The sequence below is a fragment of the Gorilla gorilla genome, chromosome 21 (assembly GCF_029281585.2).
Source record: "Gorilla gorilla gorilla isolate KB3781 chromosome 21, NHGRI_mGorGor1-v2.1_pri, whole genome shotgun sequence".
Classification (NCBI taxonomy): Eukaryota; Metazoa; Chordata; class Mammalia; order Primates; family Hominidae; genus Gorilla; species Gorilla gorilla.
In genome coordinates this window covers 19,489,673-19,512,335 of record NC_073245.2, presented here as the reverse complement: position 1 = coordinate 19,512,335, position 22,663 = coordinate 19,489,673, and the positions used below count along the sequence as shown (strand labels likewise).

Below are 22,663 nucleotides of genomic sequence, written 5' to 3'. Positions count from 1 at the left end.
TGAGATAGGTAAGAAGAAAAATGCAATTTGAGATTGTTTACTATTTGATTTATTTCACCACTGAAGTCAATCAACACATTTTCTTTATCATTTTGTGTTAAGTGTTCCCGGGGTCTTTTTTCTTCTATAGTTTAATTTGGATGGAGTAGGGGTGGGATGCCGCCATCAATTTAAATCCATGAAATATTTTCTTTAAACAATATTCCCTTTATTATTCCCAGACAATTGTTAGAGGAAACAAACCCTGCAAGGAAACCTCCATCAACGGCCTGCTAGAGGATTTTGACAACATCTCGGTGACTCGCTCCAACTCCCTAAGGAAAGAAAGCCCACCCACCCCAGATCAGGGAGCCTCCAGCCACGGTCCAGGTCACGCGGAAGAAAATGGCTTCATCACTTTCTCCCAGTATTCCAGCGAATCCGATACTACTGCTGACTACACGACCGAAAAGTACAGGGAGAAGAGTCTCTATGGAGATGATCTGGATCCGTATTATAGAGGCAGCCACGCAGCCAAGCAAAATGGGCACGTAATGAAAATGAAGCACGGGGAGGCCTACTATTCTGAGGTGAAGCCTTTGAAATCCGATTTTGCCAGATTTTCTGCCGATTATCACTCACATTTGGACTCACTGAGCAAACCAAGTGAATACAGTGACCTCAAGTGGGAGTATCAGAGAGCCTCGAGTAGCTCCCCTCTGGATTATTCATTCCAATTCATACCTTCTAGAACTGCAGGGACCAGCGGGTGCTCCAAGGAGAGCCTGGCGTACAGTGAAAGTGAATGGGGACCCAGCCTGGATGACTATGACAGGAGGCCAAAGTCTTCGTACCTGAATCAGACAAGCCCTCAGCCCACCATGCGGCAGAGGTCCAGGTCAGGCTCGGGACTCCAGGAACCGATGATGCCATTTGGAGCAAGTGCATTTAAAACCCATTCCCAAGGACACTCCTACAACTCCTACACCTACCCTCGCTTGTCCGAGCCCACAATGTGCATTCCAAAGGTAACTAACGTTTGCTACCTCCTTTCCCTCAAGTGTGCAAAAACCTCCACAAGGGTGGTGCTGGCACGACCTTTTTATACGATCAGATTGCAAAGTACTTGTTTGCCTTTTAAGGGAAAATCAATATCAAAACCCACCCTATCTCCACTTGTGAGGCCCAGGGCAGAGGCTTAGGATAAGGCATATATATGCATTAAAATAAAAATCTATCTTTTGGGCCCTCCTACATGGTTTCTCATTAAAAGGCAAATAAACTTATTTATTTGAAAGATAGAATTCTGATATATGAGTGATAAATATGAAGTGACTGTATTTCACTAAGTTCCCTGTTAAGGAGTGGATCAGTCATATACAATCATAGAGCATTAGATCGAGCCATACAGTGGTTCCTACATCCTGGCAAAGTTTGCATAGACCTGCTAAAAAGGAAAGAAACTCAGGATAACATGGTAATTTTTAAATAAAGCTAATTTTGTTCAACTCAGGGGATGGTCCTTCATATTAAGAGTATGTACTTTCTACTATATTTGATTTGAAATATTGGTTTTTATATGAAATTTGGGGGTGACAGATGGTTGCTGGACCGCTGGACCATTTTTGTCCCCTTTTCACTTTGTTTTGTAGTAATTTCTCTTTTAAATTTTGTTTAAATGTTAGCAGCTCCAAGTTTGCTTTGAAATTTGACTGGTCCATGATATCCTAAAGTTTGGGAATCACTGCCGGAGAAGTTACTGAAACTAAAAGCACAGGCAAAGGTCTATGGTTCCGAAGGTCTAAAGTCTTGGAAAATACCTTTGAGAATGTGCAAGTGATTTATTTTTCCCTGTCATTTAGAAATGTTTTTGCTACCTTACCTGTCCAGCAAAAGTGAACATGGACCGTAGGGTGTGGAATGTGGATTACATAGAGGTCTTGAAGCAGGTGAGAGGGACATGACTTCTCACAGGGCAGTCATGTACCTTATTTCTACCAAACTCTTGACAGTTTGGTGAGCAGCACAGAAAACTCTGGAACCCAAGCCTGCCTGCATTCACCTGATTTATTGATTATAGATAGTCGATATTTTTCCTTTGCTTCTTATTTCTCATTAACCTCATCCAAGATGTTGAAGAGAAGCCATTTAAGTGTATTGTTGGACTTACTTCAGCCATTCTTTATAAGAAACAAAAAAGCTGTCACCTTAGTTCCCAGGATATAAAATTAAAAACAAATCTTGATAAATAAAGGCCTGAGATATGTTCCTCCAGTTAAAATTCACATAGTGACAGTGTTTTTTTTTTTTTATCTCGTGGTATTAATGTACTTGAACACCCACACTCAGGATATCATGACTGCTTTCTCTTCCTATGTGCTTGCCAGGATGACTGTTGGAAAGACGTCTAATTAACCACAAGCAAAATCTACTTGAACTCATACGCATGTCTCATGATACATGAGATAGTTTATTCCATTTCTTGTGCATATCACTTGTGCATTTCTGTGAGTGATATGAAATAAATAAGTTAACATGTTCTATAGCTGAATTGAGTTACAACCTCAGGCTTTGAACATCAGTGGTTATTTTTTTATCTAAGATTTTTTGTGTGTGTGGCTTATTTGCATATTTGTGTTAGGGAGTTGTTTGGAGTCATAGTTACAGAGAAAACATTGCCCAGATGATGCTGCATTTTGGCCCTGGAGCCTTATTTGGCTCTTCCTGGATGTTGGAAATGAATATTGGGTGGGCTACACATGTCTATAGTCCAAATAGTTTTAGAGGTCAAGAGTTTTAGAACTCTTAATTCTGGAGTTTCAGTCTTCTCTCTTTTTTATTTTTATTTTTTTTTAAAAGGATGAACTGATATCCCTGAGTCCACATTTTCACATAGCATGGGCTTTTGGGATTTAATGTCACCACCAGCAATCCCTGCACACTCGTTTCCTAGAAGGGGAAACTGAGGCCCAGAGAGCCACATGACACACTTACAGTTTCATAATTAGTTGGTTGCAAAACAAGGACAAGAACTTAAGTCTGGTGTTTCTCCCTGCTCAATATTTTCCTATTATTTGGGCATATGTTATCTCGGGGATTCGACTGCATTTGCCAAGAAAATCCATGAGAAGTCCCAGTGGCCACCAGAACTTTAGTCTAAGTGACAGAAGAACAAGGGTGGGAGGGGTGATTCACTTTAATTCCCTATAGGCTCTCTCTATTCTGCAGACTTCCAAATATAAGATAAAGCAGACCTGCCCTGAAATCAGGCTCTGCCAGCCCAGAAACAATGCACAAACTATTGTGGCTCACCAAAAACAACAACAACAAAAACAGCATATTCACTCATGGGAACTTCTACCAAGGGTGTTCAGCCCTTATGATCAGAAATACAAAGAAGCAAGCTGCTGCTCCATGTTTCACAGGAAACTCGTGAGAGATTCATGAGCAGGTTTTGTGTTTTGTGGGAGGATAAGAGGTGGGAGGCAGGTTAGTAATTAAAACGTTTACTTGATTAAAAATACAACATTTCTCTGAAAAGACGGAGGTGCCTGTGTCTTTAGAACGGTACTCTTAGAGTATACCAATCACATTTGGATTTCCAGCTGAGGGAAGAAATAGCGGTCACGACTCAGATGAGTCGGCCTTGCTTGCAGAGACTCCTAAAGGAGGCTGGGTCATGTTTTCATCTCCAATAATAAAAGGAAGCACAAAACTTGTGTAGGTCTCCAGATGAAGCAGAAATGAGGAGGGTCATACGTGAGTGTGTGTGTGTTTGACACAGTTTTACATTTTGTCCTAAAGAAAAAAAAAAAGATTAATGTTAACCCACAGAAAAAAAAAATCCTTCAATGTTATCTACCTACTTAATTTCCCTGCTAGCATGACAGGAATCAAGAATGTTATGAGTCTGTTGATATTGGCCTCCTCTCCCTACATTTAAGTGTATTTTGCTGGAACTAAGCAGATGAAACCCTGGGGTTGGGAGGGTGGGAAGCAAAGCCAAACAAAAACCATATAGCACCATACCCATCACAAAATTATGAAAACTGCCAGATGTGGAGAGAGAATGTTTTCCACCCTCGCCTGCAGACAAATCTGCCTTCCACGGAAGGAAGCTAGCTGGAGAAATTGCCGCCATGTATTTGACTTTGCTCATTCCTGTGCTCTCCAGAGACCAGGCAGCCACCTACTTGTGTCTTTGTATTGGCCCAGCACATCCGTTCCCTACTGAGAAGCCCCCAGCATAACAATCCCACCAGTTCATTAAGCATTTGCTGTGTACCAGATACATGCCATGTTTTGTTGAGCCTCACAGATCTGTAAGGCAAGAATTCTTGACCCCTTTGTACAGATGAGGAAATGGGTTTTAAGAGGCTCAGTATGCTCACAGCAGAGCTGGGATCCAACTCTTTGGGCTTAAGCCTTTTACCAGACATTGCATGCATTTCCAGTAGCACAGGGGCAGCTTCTGTGGGTGCAAAGCCTGCAACCTGCCTGATTATAAGCTCCTTTTAATACCTGAAGCAATGAAGTTGCATTAGCAGTTAATTAGCAATTAATTTCACAACTAGGTTGCATCATCCCCTTTCACTCTGTAGCAGGGTCCACCACCTTGACACTATGAACATTTTGGACCTAGTAATTCTTCACTGTGGGAGGCTGTCCTGTGCATCATTGGATGTTTAGCAGCATCCATGGCCGTTCCCCTCTAGATGTCCATAGCATCCCTCCCTCACTCCTAACAACCAAAATATACCCAGACACTGCCAAATGTCCTACAGGCAGAGGAGGGCAAACTTGGCCCAGTTAAGGACAACTGTTCAATAGCTATCATTTATCAAGCACGTTTTGGCAGTTAAGGGTATAGATTTTGGAGATAAACTGCCTGGGTTTGAGTCTTGACATTGCCACTTATTAACTGGGTGAACAAGTTGCTTAACCGTGCCCCCACTTCTTTATGTACAAAATAAGGATAAAGACAGCCCATGTCTCATTATATAGTATGAGGGTTAAGTAAGTTGATAAATTACAGCAGCTTAATTACTAATATGAGTAATCTACACATCAGTCTACATGTGGAGCATGTAGATGAATGGTGGCAGTGAGGTGAGGGTTACTCTGTTCCAAGCACTGTGCTAAGCATTTTGCAAACATGACTCAACTTAATCTTTGCAATTCCAGAAGAATTCAGGATCACCTCTGCTCTACAGTTGAGGAAGCTGAGACTCCAAATCTTTGTGGACTTCCCCAAGTTTATAAAGGCAAATAACTGAGTCAGGATTCCAAACTAGGTCCCACTGACTCCAAAGTCTATGTGTTCCAGAATATTCTCATTTCTGTAGAAGAAAATCCAGGGGCAGAAAGGTGGACATGAAATCTTCAGGCCCAGACACAAATCCTACAGGTAGCCTCACCTTGCTGTTGAAGAATGGGTGGTGACTGACAGGTGGATTTTCTGTGCCCATGGAATGCTGTTTATTCTTCCTGTTCTTCCATCCTGTAGGATGGAATCCTTGAGAAGTTCCTTAATGTCACCCAGAGTGTAAACCGTGGGTAAAAGCTGGAACTATGGGCTGTAAAGGAAGTGTTAGGTGCAGAAATCCCTAAGGTGCTCATATGCATTTATTCGACCTTAAGCGGTAGTCTTGTTTGATTTTTTAAAAGATAATCCAGATTTTCTCACCCATTACAGAAAAATGCAAGTTCTATAATCAGATTCCCTGGATTCAAGCCCTTAGTAGCTGTATGATCTTCTCTGTGCATCAGTTCCATCATCTCTAAAGTGTTTCAGTACCTACTTTGAACTGGGCATGGTGGCACACAACTGTAGCCCTAGCTACTGGGGAGGCCAAGACAATCCTTTGAGCCCAGGAGTTCAAGGTTGCAGTGAGTTATAATTACACTACTACACTCCAGCCTAGGCAACAGAGTGAGACCCTGTCTAAAAAAACAAAACAAAACAAAAAGGATGGGAAGAAAAGGATGATGTGATTTCCCGGCACTTCCTTCTGGGGTCAACAGTGCAATGTGTTTTCACTGTTTAGCTATCACTTTGCTTTCCCTGGAAAGAAAAAGCACTTGAACCAGTGGGCCCAGTCTTCCCGCATCAATAATTTAATGATTTACTGTTCTTTGTGGTACTTGTCATGCCCAGATTCAACCATGGCTCCAACAACAAAACAGCAACTTCTTTTCTTCTGAGGATCCCTGCAGAACTCGGTTCAGAGATCCATTCAGGGTTTAATGGGTTATGGAATGACAGTGCTAGTGAAAACTGATGGGCTGCACTAAAAATCTGAGGGGGAAAGAGAGAAGCACTTGATCACTTAATATAACAATGGATATATTTAGATTTGTTTTCTTTACCTATAGGGTCTTCATTAAGGCTCATAAAACATCCAAGGACTGACTGAGTGCACTGTCTCTAATGTCTGTCCCTTCTGATGGAGACTTTAGGTGTCCTTTGTGTATGAATGGACACTTCTTCCCATGAATGCTCTTGTGATTCAAAATAAATTGTATTTTGGTCATTATGAATGGGTTTTCCCATTACCAAATTAAAAACAAAATGAATTTAACCTGGCATTGTCCGTTCCTAGCTCTCTCAGAGGCCCTGACATATTTGAACAATATTCTGAGGCTGCAAACCAGTCCCCAAAGACGAAGAGTCCCTCCACATCACTGCAGGCGATGACGGATCGCAGCTCAGACCAATCTGCTCTGTCTCACTGCTCTTGAATAGAAGACACATTCTTTGAGTTTGAAGCAGCAACTGGGGGGGGGGGGAGGTTAATTGGATATGCCAATTCAGAGGTGGAGGAAGAGCCTGGAATACCCGTATGCCTGAGCCTGCACATCTCAGATTTATTCATTGCTTCATATAGCTGGGCTTTGCTAGTTTGTAGGGTCATGAGCCACTTGTCCAACTCTCAGTGTGCATTTGCAGGGCACAACCAGAGAGACAGACGAGTTATAGGGTTTAATGAGTCCCATTCCCCTAATTGCCAGTCTCTATCATGTCCCTACAGAGAATGCAAGTTAACGATTCTCTCCAGAATTCTTACAAGCAGTCGTTTTCCCTTCCCAAAGCCAAGCCTGGTCCTGTTAAATTTTCCTTTGAGTCAAGTCAGGACAATTTAAGATGTCCTTTCCATGCTCAGATAATAGAGGACTGTGATTCACTTTTATCTTGCATTTGATTTATGGAGAGTAAGCAGCACCCAGCCTGGCGTTTTCATTTTCGAGATGAGCAGTCTTTGTTTTACTGTGCTCTGAAAAGGTGTATTGGAGCATCACATTCAGGCACTGGAACCAGCTGCCGCCCACTACCTGTAACTCGCCATCCTTCACGGAACATTCCGAGTCCTCATTCTGTGGGCACAGACCCACACTGTGGCTGTGTCCACACACCCCAGTCGAGCATGCTCTAGCCACGGCCCCCCTGCCCTCAGAACAGAAGGCCACAGTGCCAAATAGATGCTCCTGCAGTACTTTTTTTTCCTTCTCTTCTTTCTCCCACCCTCCCCTAACCAAGCTTTCTTCCCCCCAGACTTGGCATAAAATGGTCAAATTATGTTCTACTGCAGAATTCAATTTCACAGTTCAGTTAGGTCCTTGATTACACTGCCAAATTCAGATTAATGTGCATTTAACTAACATGGATCAGGAGAATTCTGGCTGACAGCCAGCTGTAATCGGAGCAATTGATAGCTGTGTGGAGTTTTATGCCCCGTCCACCCCAGCGTAGCTCTGGTGAAATTGATTGATTAAGTGAATTCATCGCTATAATTATTTATAATTTTGATACATCACAAGCCTGTGTCTGACCCTATCTTTAGAGATGTTGAGCTCATTGTAGAAAGGTAGTCCAGCTGAGTTGTTAACTGGGGATTATTTATTCCCTTATATAATATATTCTTTTTTGCTCTTTTTCTTTTTTGATCATGTTTGAATAGAGACATGACAAAGCACATTTTTTAAAGAATTAATTTATATGGCATACAAAAAAGTGTCAGGAAGCTAAAAAACAAGTGTATGTTATTAGCCATTTCAAAAAAAAAAGAGGAAATCACAATCACGACTGCTTGTTCATTTTGTCAATATTTCTAAAGATTCCTGTAGAGAGAATTCCTTCTTAAAATGTATCCAATTTTCAATGACAATTAATGACCTGGTAACCCTGCAGCTAAGCAATTTAGCAGCCTGGGTGATAATTTGCAAGACGATTGACCTGGTCTTCTCTCATTACATCATGCCATATGGAAATCCCCCTGAAAACTTTGCAGACCATGGTCTCCTTTGTAAGGAGTTACTCTTATCACAAAATCACAGCACTGTTCTCTTTGGAGGGATGGGAAGAATGCCTTTGTTGTTTTTTCTCTTACATTGCGGTTTCCCACCCTTGCTCTGCACTCCGTGCCCTTGCTGTAAGGTCTGCAAGGGTAAACTATGTACATAAATCTTTTGGAAATGGTTTGGATCATGGGTGATGAGAGATACGCTGGATTTGCTTATTAAATATCATTCGTGTCACTAGTCCCATTCCACTGCATAGTGTTTTCACTAAATAATCAGATCCCAAATCCCTTTCACAATACCAAAGATAGGTCTGCTTTTATGAACTTCAAGCCTACTCATTTTTTTTCTAGAATGTATTTGTAAATCAGGTCATAGAAAAGATTGCACAGTTTAAGCTGGACTGCTTTGCACATCTTTCTCACATGCATGAACATGTGTGTGTAAAACAGTAGGAATGGACAAATTCATCATTTATGTTTTCTGCCTTCCAAATATAGGCAATCATGAGAAAGACAACTTAGAATGGAACACTTACATGACTATGAAAGTCCAAGAGCTATGTGAGGAGGTCTCATCACAGAAGAAAGTTTGCACTGTCTTCCTTGAAAGAACTTACAGAAGAAAGCCTGAGTGGTGTTGTAACAATGCAGAGTTCTGCTTTGACCAAAACGAAAAGGAAAATGATGAATGATGTACATAGATAATCAACTCGTTTTGCTGTGATGACTACTCTTTTTTTTAGCTCATTTCTCTAAGCCAAAGCTGCTCAAAACAAACAAGCCAAAAAAAAAAAACCCTTAATTTGTCTTTCACCCCCTCTCCTAGACATTATCATCCCTCATGTTCTGGTCCAATTCTTGCATTTTGCCCCAGGCTGCCCAGATATCTGGGCCCCCAGTGAAACACCCTGACCAGGCTTTATCTCTGTGGTTGTCGTCATTGCCCACTCTGCCCGCCCCTGTTAAGACCACATCCCCCACCCCCCCTCCATCATTCATGCCTATCTCTGTGAATTTTTCAAGGACCCAAGTACTGAAGCAACTCTGTCTGGATTTGAATCCCAGTTCTCCCTTCTTTGTAGCTTTGGGATCTTTGCATGACCTACTTAAACCCACTGTGCCTCAGTCTTCTTATCTAGAAAATGGAGGAATTACAGAGCTTATTTAATTGTCCAGCTTGAGGTTTACATGCAAGAATATACACAGTGTGCTTAGAACAGTCCCTGGCATGTAGAAAGCACTCAACAAATATCAAACATCATTATTCTTATAAATATTTGTTACTACTGCAAGGATATACTTCTAACAGAGCAGTTGCTTGACAGAAGAGGCCCCACGATGGCTCCTAGGAGAACCGCTGTGTATTTTAGTGAGGAGAGAATGCCCAGCCTTGATTATACAGACCAGGGAGGTGACCATGAATGTTGGAAATGCCAAGGCAGGCAAGGGAGTCGGCCTGTGGGCCAGTGTGCTGGGCGCCCTCCCACTGGGAGTGAAGGACTGACCCCGGCAGAAGAACTAGGTTATGTCGTCAGCTTGGAAGTGTGGAGCTGTTTGCCCTGCATTGCTTGGGGGCAGTTTCGTCTCCTTGTGCCTCTATATAATCAACCACAAAATGGGATTCAGTTGCCCCCTGCTTGATTCCCAGAATAAAAAGAACAAGACCTGTTGAAAGTGTGTGGGCTGGTGATACGCACCATCATGGAACCCCACATGTGGGTTAAGATCCAACAGAAGGCAATGGTTCAGCACCTTGGTGGCCCCAAATGGGGTCACCCATGCATTTCTCCTTCACAGAGTCAGCTATTTGTCCTCTGAGGGAAGACCACATGTCCCCTCACTTGAAGTGAACAGTTCATTCTCTGATGAGTATGCCTCGAGTTTCATTCAAAACATTGTCTCTTGTGATACTGGCTGTTCCTCAACCATTGCTTAAGAGTCTACACCTCTTACCAGCAGCCATGAAAGACAACAACACCTTTTTGTCTCATGGCCTATTTTGAAGATGGTTAGCTTTCAGCAGAGAGCTCTGCATTCCATTTTTGCCTGGAAATTGTCCCCTTGGTGCAGGCAGGCTTCTTCTTTATGTCATATGCCAGCTGTTAAGGGTGGACTCTGATGATGCTGCTGACAGATGATAAGGAAGAAAAGTGGCCTAAATTAGTGCAAAGCGGTGTTTGTGATTCCTGCAGGATGCAGCTTTCCCATTTTTAATATATCTTCAGAGATCAGTTATACATGCTTGTGGGGAATGAATTCAATTTCGTTGAAAGTACAGGAGCCAGTCCTCCAAGGAAGACACAGGGTGATAATGGCAAGTGATGGCTCCCAGGACACACTTTCAGAAATAAAAGCCAAAACACTATTTCCCTTCACACCCTGGCCTTGCTGACTAGCCTAGACTTGACTAATCTGGAGCTTATTGAAGGAAGAATCCAGTTGTTTAACTTACACTGACACTTCTCTCTCCCCATTCCATCGTACACACACACTCACACACACACGTTTTCCTTGTGTAGCACAAATACAGAGGCTTTGAAAAGAATCAGCTTGTTTTTGAATATTTTAACTATACATTGTTCAATATATTAATGTTAAAGACAACTTGTCTTATTGCTTTGAGTATTAATATATAGGAATATATATACCACAGGGGCATTGTATGTCTTCAATAAATGCTAGCTAGTTTGATAATATTGCAGTTACTATTTATTTTATTTTGCATTCTCATTACTGTGCTAAGCATTTTATATAATAATAACACCAAGTAGAACTTACTGGCCAGTCATTGTTTGAATACTTTGATATGTATTTGATCCTTTAGAGTTCAGTGACCAAAGGAAGTAAGTATTATTATTGTTCCATTTTACGGATAAGGAAACTAAGACTCACAGAGGCTGATTTGACTAAAATTATCAGAGTCAGAAGGAAACTAAGACTCAGAGAGGTTGACTTGACTAAAATTTTCAGTCAGAATTCATTCCTATGCCCGTCAAAAGCATGTGTTCTCTCTGCAACCAGGGCAGGAGGGCAGCTTAGCAGCTACCCTGGTTCCTGCTGGTTGATGCCAAGGCTGTCTGAGTGGTGAATTCACCTAGTGAAGTGTAGTGTTTTTGAAGCTGGAAGGGCTGCATTGCTGAATGTTCAGCAGGCCAGGCACTGTCATTGTAGAACCAATGGGCAGTGTTGGGGGACTGAGAATGGTGCTATGGTAGCAATTTTAAAGAGCCCACTGTGTGCAGTTATTGCTCCATGATGTGATAGAATGACCACCTTCTTATGCATCGTGGTGGGGCAGGAGCTTGAAACACCTGCTTGCCTCTACCATGTCACCAGATCCAGTGAGCAACATGCCCCATCCCACTTCTCAGTGGCATTTGACAGGATTCATTAGCCCTTCCTTCTTGAAATACTTTCCTCCCTTGGCTCCAGGACACCTTGCTTCCTTAGTTTCCTTTCTACAGCACTTGTCACTCCTTCTCTGCTCCCTTTTGCAAGATCCCTCTGCTCTTTCTGGTATCTAGACGTTGGGGTCCTCAGACCATCTCTTACACATTTAGTATCATGGCTTTTAGTATGAACTAAACACTGATGACTCTCAGATTCATGTCTTTAGCCTTAACTCTTCCCTGGACTTGGGGCATGTCTAAGTCTCCTAAGTGACACCTCCACATGGATGTCTAATCACTCTCCCAAACTTTACATGGCTAAAAGAACTCTTAATTTTCCACCGTGTATTAGCTATCAATATCGCTGCATAACAAATTATCCCAAAACTTCATGGCTTAAAACAAACTGCCTCATGAAGCAAAAAATAGTGCTGTTCAACTAATTTCCCCTAAACTTTAAATAACAAACATTTACTATTTCACAGTTTCTGTAGGTCACAAATTGAGAGGGCTTAGCTGATTGATTGGTTCTGTCTTGGAATCTCTCATGAGGTTGCAGTCAAGGTGTCAAACAGGAATACAGTCATCTGAAGGATCAACTGGACCTGGAGGATCCACCTCCAGAATGGCTCACATGGCTGTTTGCCAGAAGGCCTCAATTTCTAGCTAGCTCTTAGCAGGAGTCCTCAGTTTCTTGCTGCATGGACCTCTCTATTTTATTATTATTATTACTTTTATTATTTCTGAGACAAGGTTTCACTCTGTCATCCAGGCTGGAGTGCAGTGGTGCAATCATAGCTCACTGCAGCCTTGAGCTCCTGGGCTCAAGTGATCCTTCAGCTTTAGCCTCCCAAAGCTCTGGCACTACAGGCATGAGCTACTGCACCCAACCCTTCCAAAGGATTCTTGAGTGTCCTCATGACATGGCAGCTGGTGAAAGCCAAAATAAATGATGTAAGAAAGCAAAGGAACTTGCCATCATCTCTGCCTTTTTCTTTGATCACACAGATTGATCCCAATACAGTGTAGAAGGGGACTACATAGGAATATGAATGTCAGGAGGCACAGGTCATTGAGAGCAATTTGGAAGCTGATTATCACACCCCACAAGCCCTGTTCCTGCCCCTGGATTCCTCATCTCATTAAATGGCCTGTTGCTTAGGCCAAAATCCTGATAGCCATCTCTGATTCCTGTCTTTCAAGATCTCACCCAATCCATCAGCAAATCCTGTTAGCTCCATCTTCAAATCCTGCCCTAGATTTCACCATTTCTCACCCCATCTACAATAACCACCCTAATCTCAGCCCACATTAACGGTGATAAGCTGCTGGCATCCCTGTTTCCACTCTTGCCACCAAAGTCTCTCCTCCAGCAGCCAGAGAGTCAGACTGTGTCATTCCTGTCTGCTTAGCAACCCCCAGTGCTTCCCACCTCACTCGGAGCAAAAGCCAACGTCTTTGCCAAGGTCTTCATGATCTGTCCCCTGGCAGCTTCTCGGCCCATCTTCCTTAGTGGACACTCTCCACTATAGCTGAGTGTCTGCTCTTCCTCAAAAACTAAGCCTGGATCTGCCTCAGAATCCTGCATGTGCCACTCCCACTGCCCAAACCACCCCTCCTAGGAAAGGGATCTTGCTTTTTCCCTCACTCAGCCAGGCTTCTGCTCCAACGGAACACCCTCAGAGAGTCCTTCTGTTGTGACTACCCTATCCAAGATGGCATCTCATTACTTTCAACCCCCTCACTCTGCTTTATTTTTCTTTATATTATTCATTACTACTGAAACACACACTGTATATTTACTGGTTTTCTTTATTATTATCTGTTTCATTCTCTGGAGCATAAACCCCAGGAGGGCAGAGATATCATTCATTTTGACTGTTGGTGGACCCTCCCCGTCACACCTAAAACAGTGCATAGCACATCATAGTTGCTCAAATATTAATTTTTGAAATAAATGAATGAATGTGCTGCATGGGAACAATCAATTCATCTAGAATAGTGCCATCCAATAGCCCTTTCTGCAATGAGGAAAATGTTTTACATGTGTACTGTGTGATGTGGTAACTACTGAGTTCTTAAAATGCGACTAGTGTGATTGAGAAACTGAATTTTTAATTTTTAATCTATTTTTGTTTACTTTAAATAGGCACGTGTAGCTTGTAGCTACTATATTAGAATAGATCTAGGTCCTTGGGGTGGATGGTAGGGGAGTGGGATAAGTTAATGCCATTCCATTTACACCCAGTAGAGTGATAGAGACTTTCTGGGTCACTGCATTAAGAAAGAGCCTCAAGTCCAATCAGCAAATCTTTTTTGAGTACCTTCTATGTATCCAGCACTGTGTTGTCATCGGGATCTTCCAAAACAGAGTGCATTGATGGATTAGCACTTTCTGCCCTGTGCTAGGAGCATACCACACGACAAGATGTGGTATCTTTACCATCCTGGCCTCAGCAATTCCTGGAGTGGCCAGAGCTCCTTCCTGATTCTTTCCAAGAAGTGACTGCTGGACCTACATATTGTATCATATACCAGTAATCTCCTCACTGGCTTCCCCATTCTCCTCCAATAAATCCCCTCATCCCACTCTTCCAAGTCAGAGTGGATGTTCTTTGCTGGGGTCTCTTTCGGGTCTAGCCTCATTTTCATTTCACACATACCCCTGCAAAGTCTGATCACTCTCAATTATATTTGTACTTATTTGGTGAGAACATTGCACATGTTCTCCCTGTGGTTCACACCACTTAGCACAGGGAGTCATATTTTCCCCTGTACCTACATCTGCTGTGCTATACCTGTGTTATACATATATGTCCATACCACCCTCTAGTATGTGAATTCAGAAGCATGGGAAAAGGCCTCCTACCCCTGAAATGTCTCCCAAAAATGCTGGCTGAAAACTAATGTCCTTTAATGAGGGATGAGGTATTTCATTCCTGAACAAGAAAATAGGGCTTAACAAGCAAGTACACCTTAGATATGACACACGTGAAGTAACCTCCTGCTGTGGTGCACGTGCACCACAGAAGGCCCTTCCCTAGGTGTGGCCGGTCCTGTTGGTGCCCCAGCCAGATCCTCTCATCTCCCACTGGTGATCCTCCTTCTGCCAGCTGTCAATCAGCTCACTCACCACTCGGCTGTGGCATTCAGATCTAGCATGTGAATATTCTCTATCCATGTCTGTCTTCCCAGGTGGATTATGATCGAGCACAGATGGTCCTCAGCCCTCCACTGTCAGGGTCTGACACCTACCCCAGGGGCCCTGTCAAACTACCTCAAAGTCAAAGCAAATCGGGCTATTCCTCAAGCAGTCACCAGTACCCGTCTGGGTACCACAAAGCCACCTTGTACCATCACCCCTCCCTGCAGAGCAGTTCGCAGTACATCTCCACGGCTTCCTACCTGAGCTCCCTCAGCCTCTCATCCAGCACCTACCCGCCGCCCAGCTGGGGCTCCTGCTCCGACCAGCAGCCCTCCAGGGTGTCCCATGAACAGTTTCGGGCGGCCCTGCAGCTGGTGGTCAGCCCAGGAGACCCCAGGGAATACTTGGACAACTTTATCAAAATCGGGGAAGGCTCAACCGGCATCGTATGCATCGCCACCGAGAAACACACAGGGAAACAAGTTGCAGTGAAGAAAATGGACCTCCGGAAGCAACAGAGACGAGAACTGCTTTTCAATGAGGTAAAGAGTGTGTTTGGGTCATCCTTTCTCTCCTTTGTAACATTTATTTCCCATTTCAAAAGTTATACACATGTACATTTTAGGACATTAGAAAAGCACTGAAAATATAAAGACAAAAATAGCGTCCCCTGTAATATTTCCTTCTAGTCTTTTTTCTATGCACATATATGGCTGTTACCTCTATAAAGTACTTCATGTGTATCAGCCACTGTACTAAGCATTAATCTAGCTTGATCCTCACAACAACTCTGTGAGACAGAAAGATGTTATCACCATTTTTACAAGGAAACCTTGACTCAGGTTAAGAGATCCGGCTCAGGGTCAAGCAGGTTGACTGTAGAGCTAGGATCTGAATCTCTGTCTAGCGGATTCTAACTCTTATGCTACACTGTATCTACATGAGTATGTATATATTTTACACTACTATGATATCATAATATACCCTCCATAAACAATTTTTAAAACAGTAGACCAGGGTCAGTTTACCAATGGACTATCACCCTTTAGGAACTTTAAAATATTTTTCCTAACTATAAAAATAATGAATTATTCCTGTAGAATACATGGAAAGTAAAGAAAATGTCCCACAGATATCCCAGTCAAGGAATAGCCTACATTAATATTTCAGTGTTTCCTTTCTATATTTTTCTGTTTACAAATTTCTTTTGTTTGAGATAATTCTCTATATATGTAGTTTGGTAACTCTCTAAATTTCAATTAATATTAACGTGAATACTAATAAAATTAATGTCATAAAATATATTGACCTGTATTACTTATATTTATTAATGTAAAGTAGATTTAATGACCATTTTAATGGCCTTATAATCTTTTATCATATACATGTATCAAATTTATTAAACCAGTCACTGATTTAATAAATTTGAGGTAACTTTAGATGTATGTGGTTTTGTGACTTTCTAAATTTCACCTAATGTTAACATTAATACTAATAAAATTAATATTAAATAAAATATATCAGCATACATTACTTATTTTTATTAATGTAAAATAAAATATATTAACATATTCTATTAGCTACATGTCAAAACACAATTTTAATGGCTTAATAATCTTTTATCATATACATGTATCATATTTAAAACCAGTTTCTGATTTATACTGTTTCCAATTTGTCACTTTTATTATTTTGCAGTGAGTGTTGTTACACACAAGTCTTTGGCTTCATATCTGATAATTTATTAGATTCCTAGAAGTAGGATGAACAGATCAAATGATATGTACTTTTTTTAGAGAAATGATATACAGTGTTAATTTCTAGAAAGTTTGTACCAATCTAGACCCTCACCAATAGTATTGTTTCACCTTCACTAGCATCATTGATACTGTCATGTTATCTCTGTTCATCTGCTAGATATGAATAAACCTTACTGTTTTCATTAGCACTTTTATTACTAGTGTAGCTAAATTTAATTTTATGTGGTTATAGGCCATTTTTATTTCTTCACTAAATCATATGTTCTGTACACAGTTTTCAATTAAGGTGCTAGCATTTGTTTTATTGATGTGTAAGAGCTATTGATATGTTAAGGAATTAACCCTTCTCTGTATATTTGTTGTACTTTAACGTTTACCTTCCACTTTCTCATTTACCTTTTAAACTTATCACTTAAGAGCTCTAAAATAGGTGGGGAAACATGAGTAATTATGTTAGAAAACACATAAAGTATTTTGGAGTAATATTCTTTTAGTAATTTTATGAAAGCATTGAGGGGAAAGATAAGTTTTTGTGGATGAGAGATCTAAGTCCTAAAATATCAAGTCAGGGTATCAGTGTTAGATGTTAGTCTCCAGGAAAGCATGTACAATCCACATCTTCTAACTCCCAGAACAATCTACGGCTGCTTGACCTCTTTGTCTTTCTATTGTAAGGACTCCCATTCTCTGAGAAGTAAGAAGGTGTTTGGTCCATAAACAGGCACTGTACAAATGCACTCAGCTGTGATTTTGAACTCTGTTTATCATGGAGGCTCATATGAAGCCCCCAGTGGCCTCCACACATCTCCAACTCCCACGGGTGCTTATTTCTTACACACGCTCCAAATCTCACAGAGAGTTCCAGGTGACTGGGTTTCAGCATCTTTCCAGTCCACCATTCCTGGTTTCTGGAATTTATTTTCCAAACCACAATGCCAGAACACACAGAGCAATATGATGTAGATAAATAACTCTGTAGTTTACTATTTAACACTAGCTCTGAAAACTCGAGTGGAAACAGCCACAGGGCAGCAATTTCTGGAAACTCTCTCCAGCAAGCAGGCTCCTTAGCCTTTTTAATTTCTATGCCGTACTTATTTTTATCTTCAATATATATTCTTTCAATTCAGCCCAAATATCTCTCAAGTTCAATCCATACCTACTTCCAAGGAGAAGTTAAGTTGGTCTTATGTGGCTCCAGTTCTAATAATAGATAGTTTACTTCATTCACTTGTGGGACTCATTCCCTCAATTACTACGAGTTGGTGGCCCTTTGCTAGGATAACCAGCAGAGGACTGTGAACAGTGCATTCTAAAGGAGACTCTTAGGGATATCTGATCATATCCCCAGAGATGGTCAACCAAACTCCCTCTTGTGAATGCAAATCTTCCTTTGGTTCTACTTGTTTTCATTTTCTCTCTGTGTCTCTCCAATGTCAGAGTGACCTGCCATTTTCTCTCAGATTTGCTACCTTGATTCCTTTTATTTCTACTAGCTACCCTTGATGCTTTTTGTCTGTAATAGATTTTCTGAATCAACTTCCCCACAATCAGTACCTCTCAATCAGTTTACTTACAATTGTAGATGTGGCCACAAGAGAACAAAAAGCAACTTCATCTTCACAAGTCAAAAGTATCTTTCCCGTTTTCCCAGGTCGTGATCATGCGGGATTACCACCATGACAATGTGGTTGACATGTACAACAGCTACCTTGTCGGCGATGAGCTCTGGGTGGTCATGGAGTTTCTAGAAGGTGGTGCCTTGACAGACATTGTGACTCACACCAGGTAAGCTTCTTTATTATCCAGAGAATTCGAGGTGCTTCTTATTCTTCTCCAGGATAAAGCCGCAGTGACTATGAACTCTTCATAAATTGCAGGCACTTTGGAGTCAGGGATTATGACTACGCTTTCCCCCACATTCCCCAGAGGGCCCATTATGCTCTCAGGCATGTGTAGTTCATTCATTTGGTTAATGTTCCCCCTGCCCTCAGAAGGACATTAATACCCATTGATTTAAAATAAGCAACCTGCTAAGAATGAAGCTTCAGTGACAAATAATAGAATGTCCTGTTGCCTATATAGATTTCTAAAGCTGAATTTCATTCTCCTGAGTTACCCTACCATTGCTGCATGCTAAGACACCAAGGATACCAGGGGAAGGAAGGGACAGGGAGAGGATCACTTGAAGTTTTGTATCAAAATAATGAATCTGGGTGGCACAGAGAAATTCTGCAACTCTGGTTTAAAATATGCTTGCAAGTAACGATGGTTAATTACCAGCCTATTGCTTCAGCTACTTCCCTCCCTGATGTGCCAGTTCCAGCCATTTCATTAAGTATTTATTGAGCACCTTTTATGTGCCAGGCTCTTTTGTAAGTAGTAGAGATGCAGAAGATACAAATGAATGTGGCTCAGATATATCCCCTCAGGCACATCACTGATGAGAAATACATTATAATACCTGTGCAGAATTAAGAAGATACATATATGTAGCATAGAAGAATACCTAAATGTCTCTCTCAGAAAGAGTCAATAAATATTTCTATTTAATATAAGGTGACATCTGAGATGGATTTTGAGAGTGAATAGGAGTTTACTAAGAAGGCACATAGGAGGAAAAGGGCATTGAAGGCAGAGGAAAGAATATGTGCTAGGATAGTGCCTCTTCAATTTCAGTGTCCACATAAATCACTGTGGATCTTATCAAAATGCATATCCTGACTCAATAGAGAGGGTATAAGATTCTGCATTTACGGCAAACTTTCAGGCAATGGCAATGCTGCTGGTTCATGGACCATACTTGGAGAAGCAAGATTCTGTGGAATAGACATACAAAATAGCATGTTACATTTGGGAAACTTTAACTTTGGTTTTGATGGTAAATAAAATGCCAAAAAGTTAAGGAAGGATTGTCATGAGGAAGAGGTATTGAGTGTTAGCTGATGTTATTGAAATGGTTCCTGAATCAAAAGTGGATCCAGGTACATAATTGGTGGAAAACAAGGTAACAAGAAAGTACTGGGAAACCCTGTGAAGGATAGAACATGCTGTTTTTTCTCCACTGAAATGAGATGTTACGTGGCTCTACAGTTCTCAGTCTGGAGTAGGCTATCTCAAAATAAAGCTTTGTGAGTGAAGACATTTATCACCAACAATTCAGCTGGCAGACTCTTGATGGTGTAGCAATAAGACATGCCCAACAAAAAAACACATAAGATCATCTTAATTGGTAGAAACAAATATACTGGAAAGATCTAAGCATAAGGCAAATGTGATATACATTTTTTGCCTTTCACATATAAAGCAAAAAATAAAAATATATTCAGGGGAGAAACCTTTTTGTTGCCTTCCAGAGCTTCACACAGCCACTCAGGTCTCCAGCTCTACCTTTGTCAAGGTTCCTTTCCATTCTTATTTTGTATCCGTGGAAACCACTGAAGACAGTGTGTCCCTAAAATCCATTTTCTTTTCTAATTTTCTCATCCAGGATTGTCAACTGATTTCCCTTTTAAAGACCCAGTAACTCCAGAGGCAAAATGAAATTGTGTGTCAAGGAACACCGTGAATACTTGGTATTCGAAATCTTAAACTCAGAATTCAGGGAGCTTCCTTTAGTAGATATTGAATAACTGCTTTACTGAATGATTTATTGATCGGTTGATAAAACATCTAACCCCTTGCAACTCCAAGTGCTGTCTGAGGACCTGGGAGCTTGTTAGAAATGCAGAATCTCAGGTACTACCCCAGACCAACTAAATGAGAATCCATGCTGTACCCAAATACTCAGGTATTTCTTATACATACTGAAGTGTTAGCATTAACTTAACATCTTGTTACATCAGATCCTTCTAATTTCCAGGAAACAGAGGGTTACAGAAGGGAAGGGAAAGTGCCAAGCACCATCAAGCTCTTCATATGTTAATCATGTAACCATCACATATTTCTATGAGGCAGATGCTGATGTACCTGTCTGCCAGGTGATGAAGCTACAACTCAAAGAGGAAAAATATTATTGTCCAGGCATGGTGGCTTATGCCTGTAATCTCAATACTTTGGGAGACCAAGGCAGGAGGATCACGTGAGCACAGGAGTTCGAGACTGGCCTGGGCAACTTAGCGAGACCCTGTCTCTATTAAAAAAATTTAAAAATTAGCTGGGTGTGGTGGCATGTCCCTGTAGTCCTAGCTACTCGAGAGGCTAACACAGGAGGATCACTTGAGCCCAGAAGTTCAAGGCTGCAGTGAGCTCTGATTGCGCCGTTACACTCCAGCCTGGGCAACAGAGCAAGACTCTATCTCAAAATTTTAAAAGGTATCCTTCTTAAGACCACACATTTAATAACTGATACAGCCAGGATTTGAATTTGAGGTTACTCTAGAACTGAAGCGTTTTTTATTCCATGCCAAGCTTTTTTCCTATAGAAAAGAAGTAGAAGAAGAAATGCACCAACGATTCTCCAGTTGGCCATGCTAATTTCAAAGGCATTGGATTGGGAAGTATTTGTCACATGTTCCAGTCAAATGGGATCTTTCTGTTAGTGACTAGGGGTTAGATTCAAGTAATTTTTGATATAGTCGACCTGTAAAGAATCTTTATACCTCTCTCAGATAACTCAAATTTCACGGAATTCAAGAGAAAATAATTTTATTAAAGATGGTGGTTCTTGGTTCTGAATTAATTTGAAGGTATATGTGAGCTTGTCCCTGCTGCATATACTGTAAACCTCTGAGGAATGTGTTTTTCCACATGTGAAAATGGTCGTGTGAAAACCATTCAGGATAATGACCAACATACCACAAAACCCAGAACACAGAAGTTGTAGGCTTCCTCTGTTTCAGGCAAAAACATTTCTTGTCACCTGCCTTTGTATGAGACTGGTGCTGTGGAATCCTCTTTTGCTTTCTTTTTTTTTTTTTGAAACAGAGCCTCACTCTGTCGCCTAGCTGGAATGCAGAGGCGCTATCTCCGCTCACTGCAACCTCCGCCTCCCAGGTTCACGCAATTCTCGTGTTTCAACCTCCCGAGTAGCTGGAATTACAAGCACCGGCCACCATGCCCAGCTAATTTTTTGTATATTTAGTAGAGACAGGGTTTCACCATGTTGGCCAGGCTGGTCTCGAACTCCTGACCTCAGGCAATCCTCCCACCTCGGCCTCCCAAAGGCCAAATCCTCTTTGAGGGGAAGGGTGTGTTTCTTCATACTCATCAACTTTATACCTTAGGTATTCTCCTAATTGGCTACCACTTTATACCTTACTTTTGAATCCCATCAGGATTTTCTAGCATCAACTAAACTGAAATGAAAATTCAAAGCCATTCATTTCCTTATTCTGCTGACCTTAGATTTACCTGGGATTACTGGAGTTTCACAAGTTTGTCCTTAAATTTGGGCTCTGGTCATTTACACCCTCTGTCTCTCCTGACAGTCTCCTCTGTTTGGATGATAGTTTGCTTTAGGACCTCTTTTACATTTATTATTTAACATGGGATAGGGAAGAAGTTTTGCGCATAGATGAGTTAGGCAGCTGCCTAAATGAGTCATTTTGACGGCACTGAACAACCTGTGCCACCCAAATAATTCTCATCTAGATTCCTCTGTGGCTGAACTATTTCACTCATTAGGAGAATCCATTCATTCAAGTGGTGAGGGCAGTGTGGGAAAATGGGAAAGTGGGAAAGTGGGAAAGCATGCGTTCTGGACTAAAAAAGAGGTGGGGTTTGAATCATGACCTGGCCATTTCTTAGCTGCGCAACCTTAGGCAGTTAGCTGACCTCCCCCTCCCCCTCTAAAACTGTGGAGAAGGAAAAACTTTCTCCACAGGGGTGCAGCCATGAGATATGGGAGGCCATAACCAATGCTTTGCTTCGTTTCTCATTCCCATGGTCCATTTATTAAAATACTATCCATTCATACTCTGTTATTAGTAACTTCCTAGGTCCAATTTCCTTTTGAGAGAAGGGACCTGAAGCGACAAAAACCTCTAGCTCCTTGGAGGAAGAAGAGAGAGGGTGAATGGGAAGTAGGGTGGGTCCCAGAGGGAGGATTAGAGATGCAAAGACCACTTTGCCTGAGCTCAGCCTTGAAAA

General features: G+C 41.5%; 1 protein-coding gene and 1 long non-coding RNA gene across 4 annotated transcripts in view; one reads left to right on the top strand and one right to left on the bottom strand.

The window, feature by feature from the left end:
* The window catches only part of PAK5 (p21 (RAC1) activated kinase 5), a 308,227-nt gene that overhangs the window by 264,360 nt on the left and 21,204 nt on the right, over window positions 1–22,663 (top strand). For both annotated transcript variants that reach the window (XM_019017569.3, XM_055372365.1), the window contains 3 exons: window positions 222–1,007; window positions 14,864–15,355; window positions 18,228–18,361. In XM_019017569.3, the coding sequence (XP_018873114.2) occupies window positions 222–1,007; window positions 14,864–15,355; window positions 18,228–18,361 (1,412 nt within the window). The remainder of the gene's footprint in view (window positions 1–221; window positions 1,008–14,863; window positions 15,356–18,227; window positions 18,362–22,663) is intronic.
* LOC109024428 (uncharacterized) lies at window positions 3,161–18,276 on the bottom strand. 2 transcript variants are annotated; one of them, XR_002003934.3, is made up of 5 exons: window positions 18,151–18,276; window positions 9,977–10,406; window positions 8,816–8,934; window positions 5,397–5,555; window positions 3,161–3,777 (listed from the first exon to the last, which is right to left on the bottom strand). It is a non-coding gene; the product is annotated as an uncharacterized lncRNA (long non-coding RNA). The 2 variants fall into 2 exon arrangements; XR_002003935.3 differs by lacking the exon at window positions 5,397–5,555.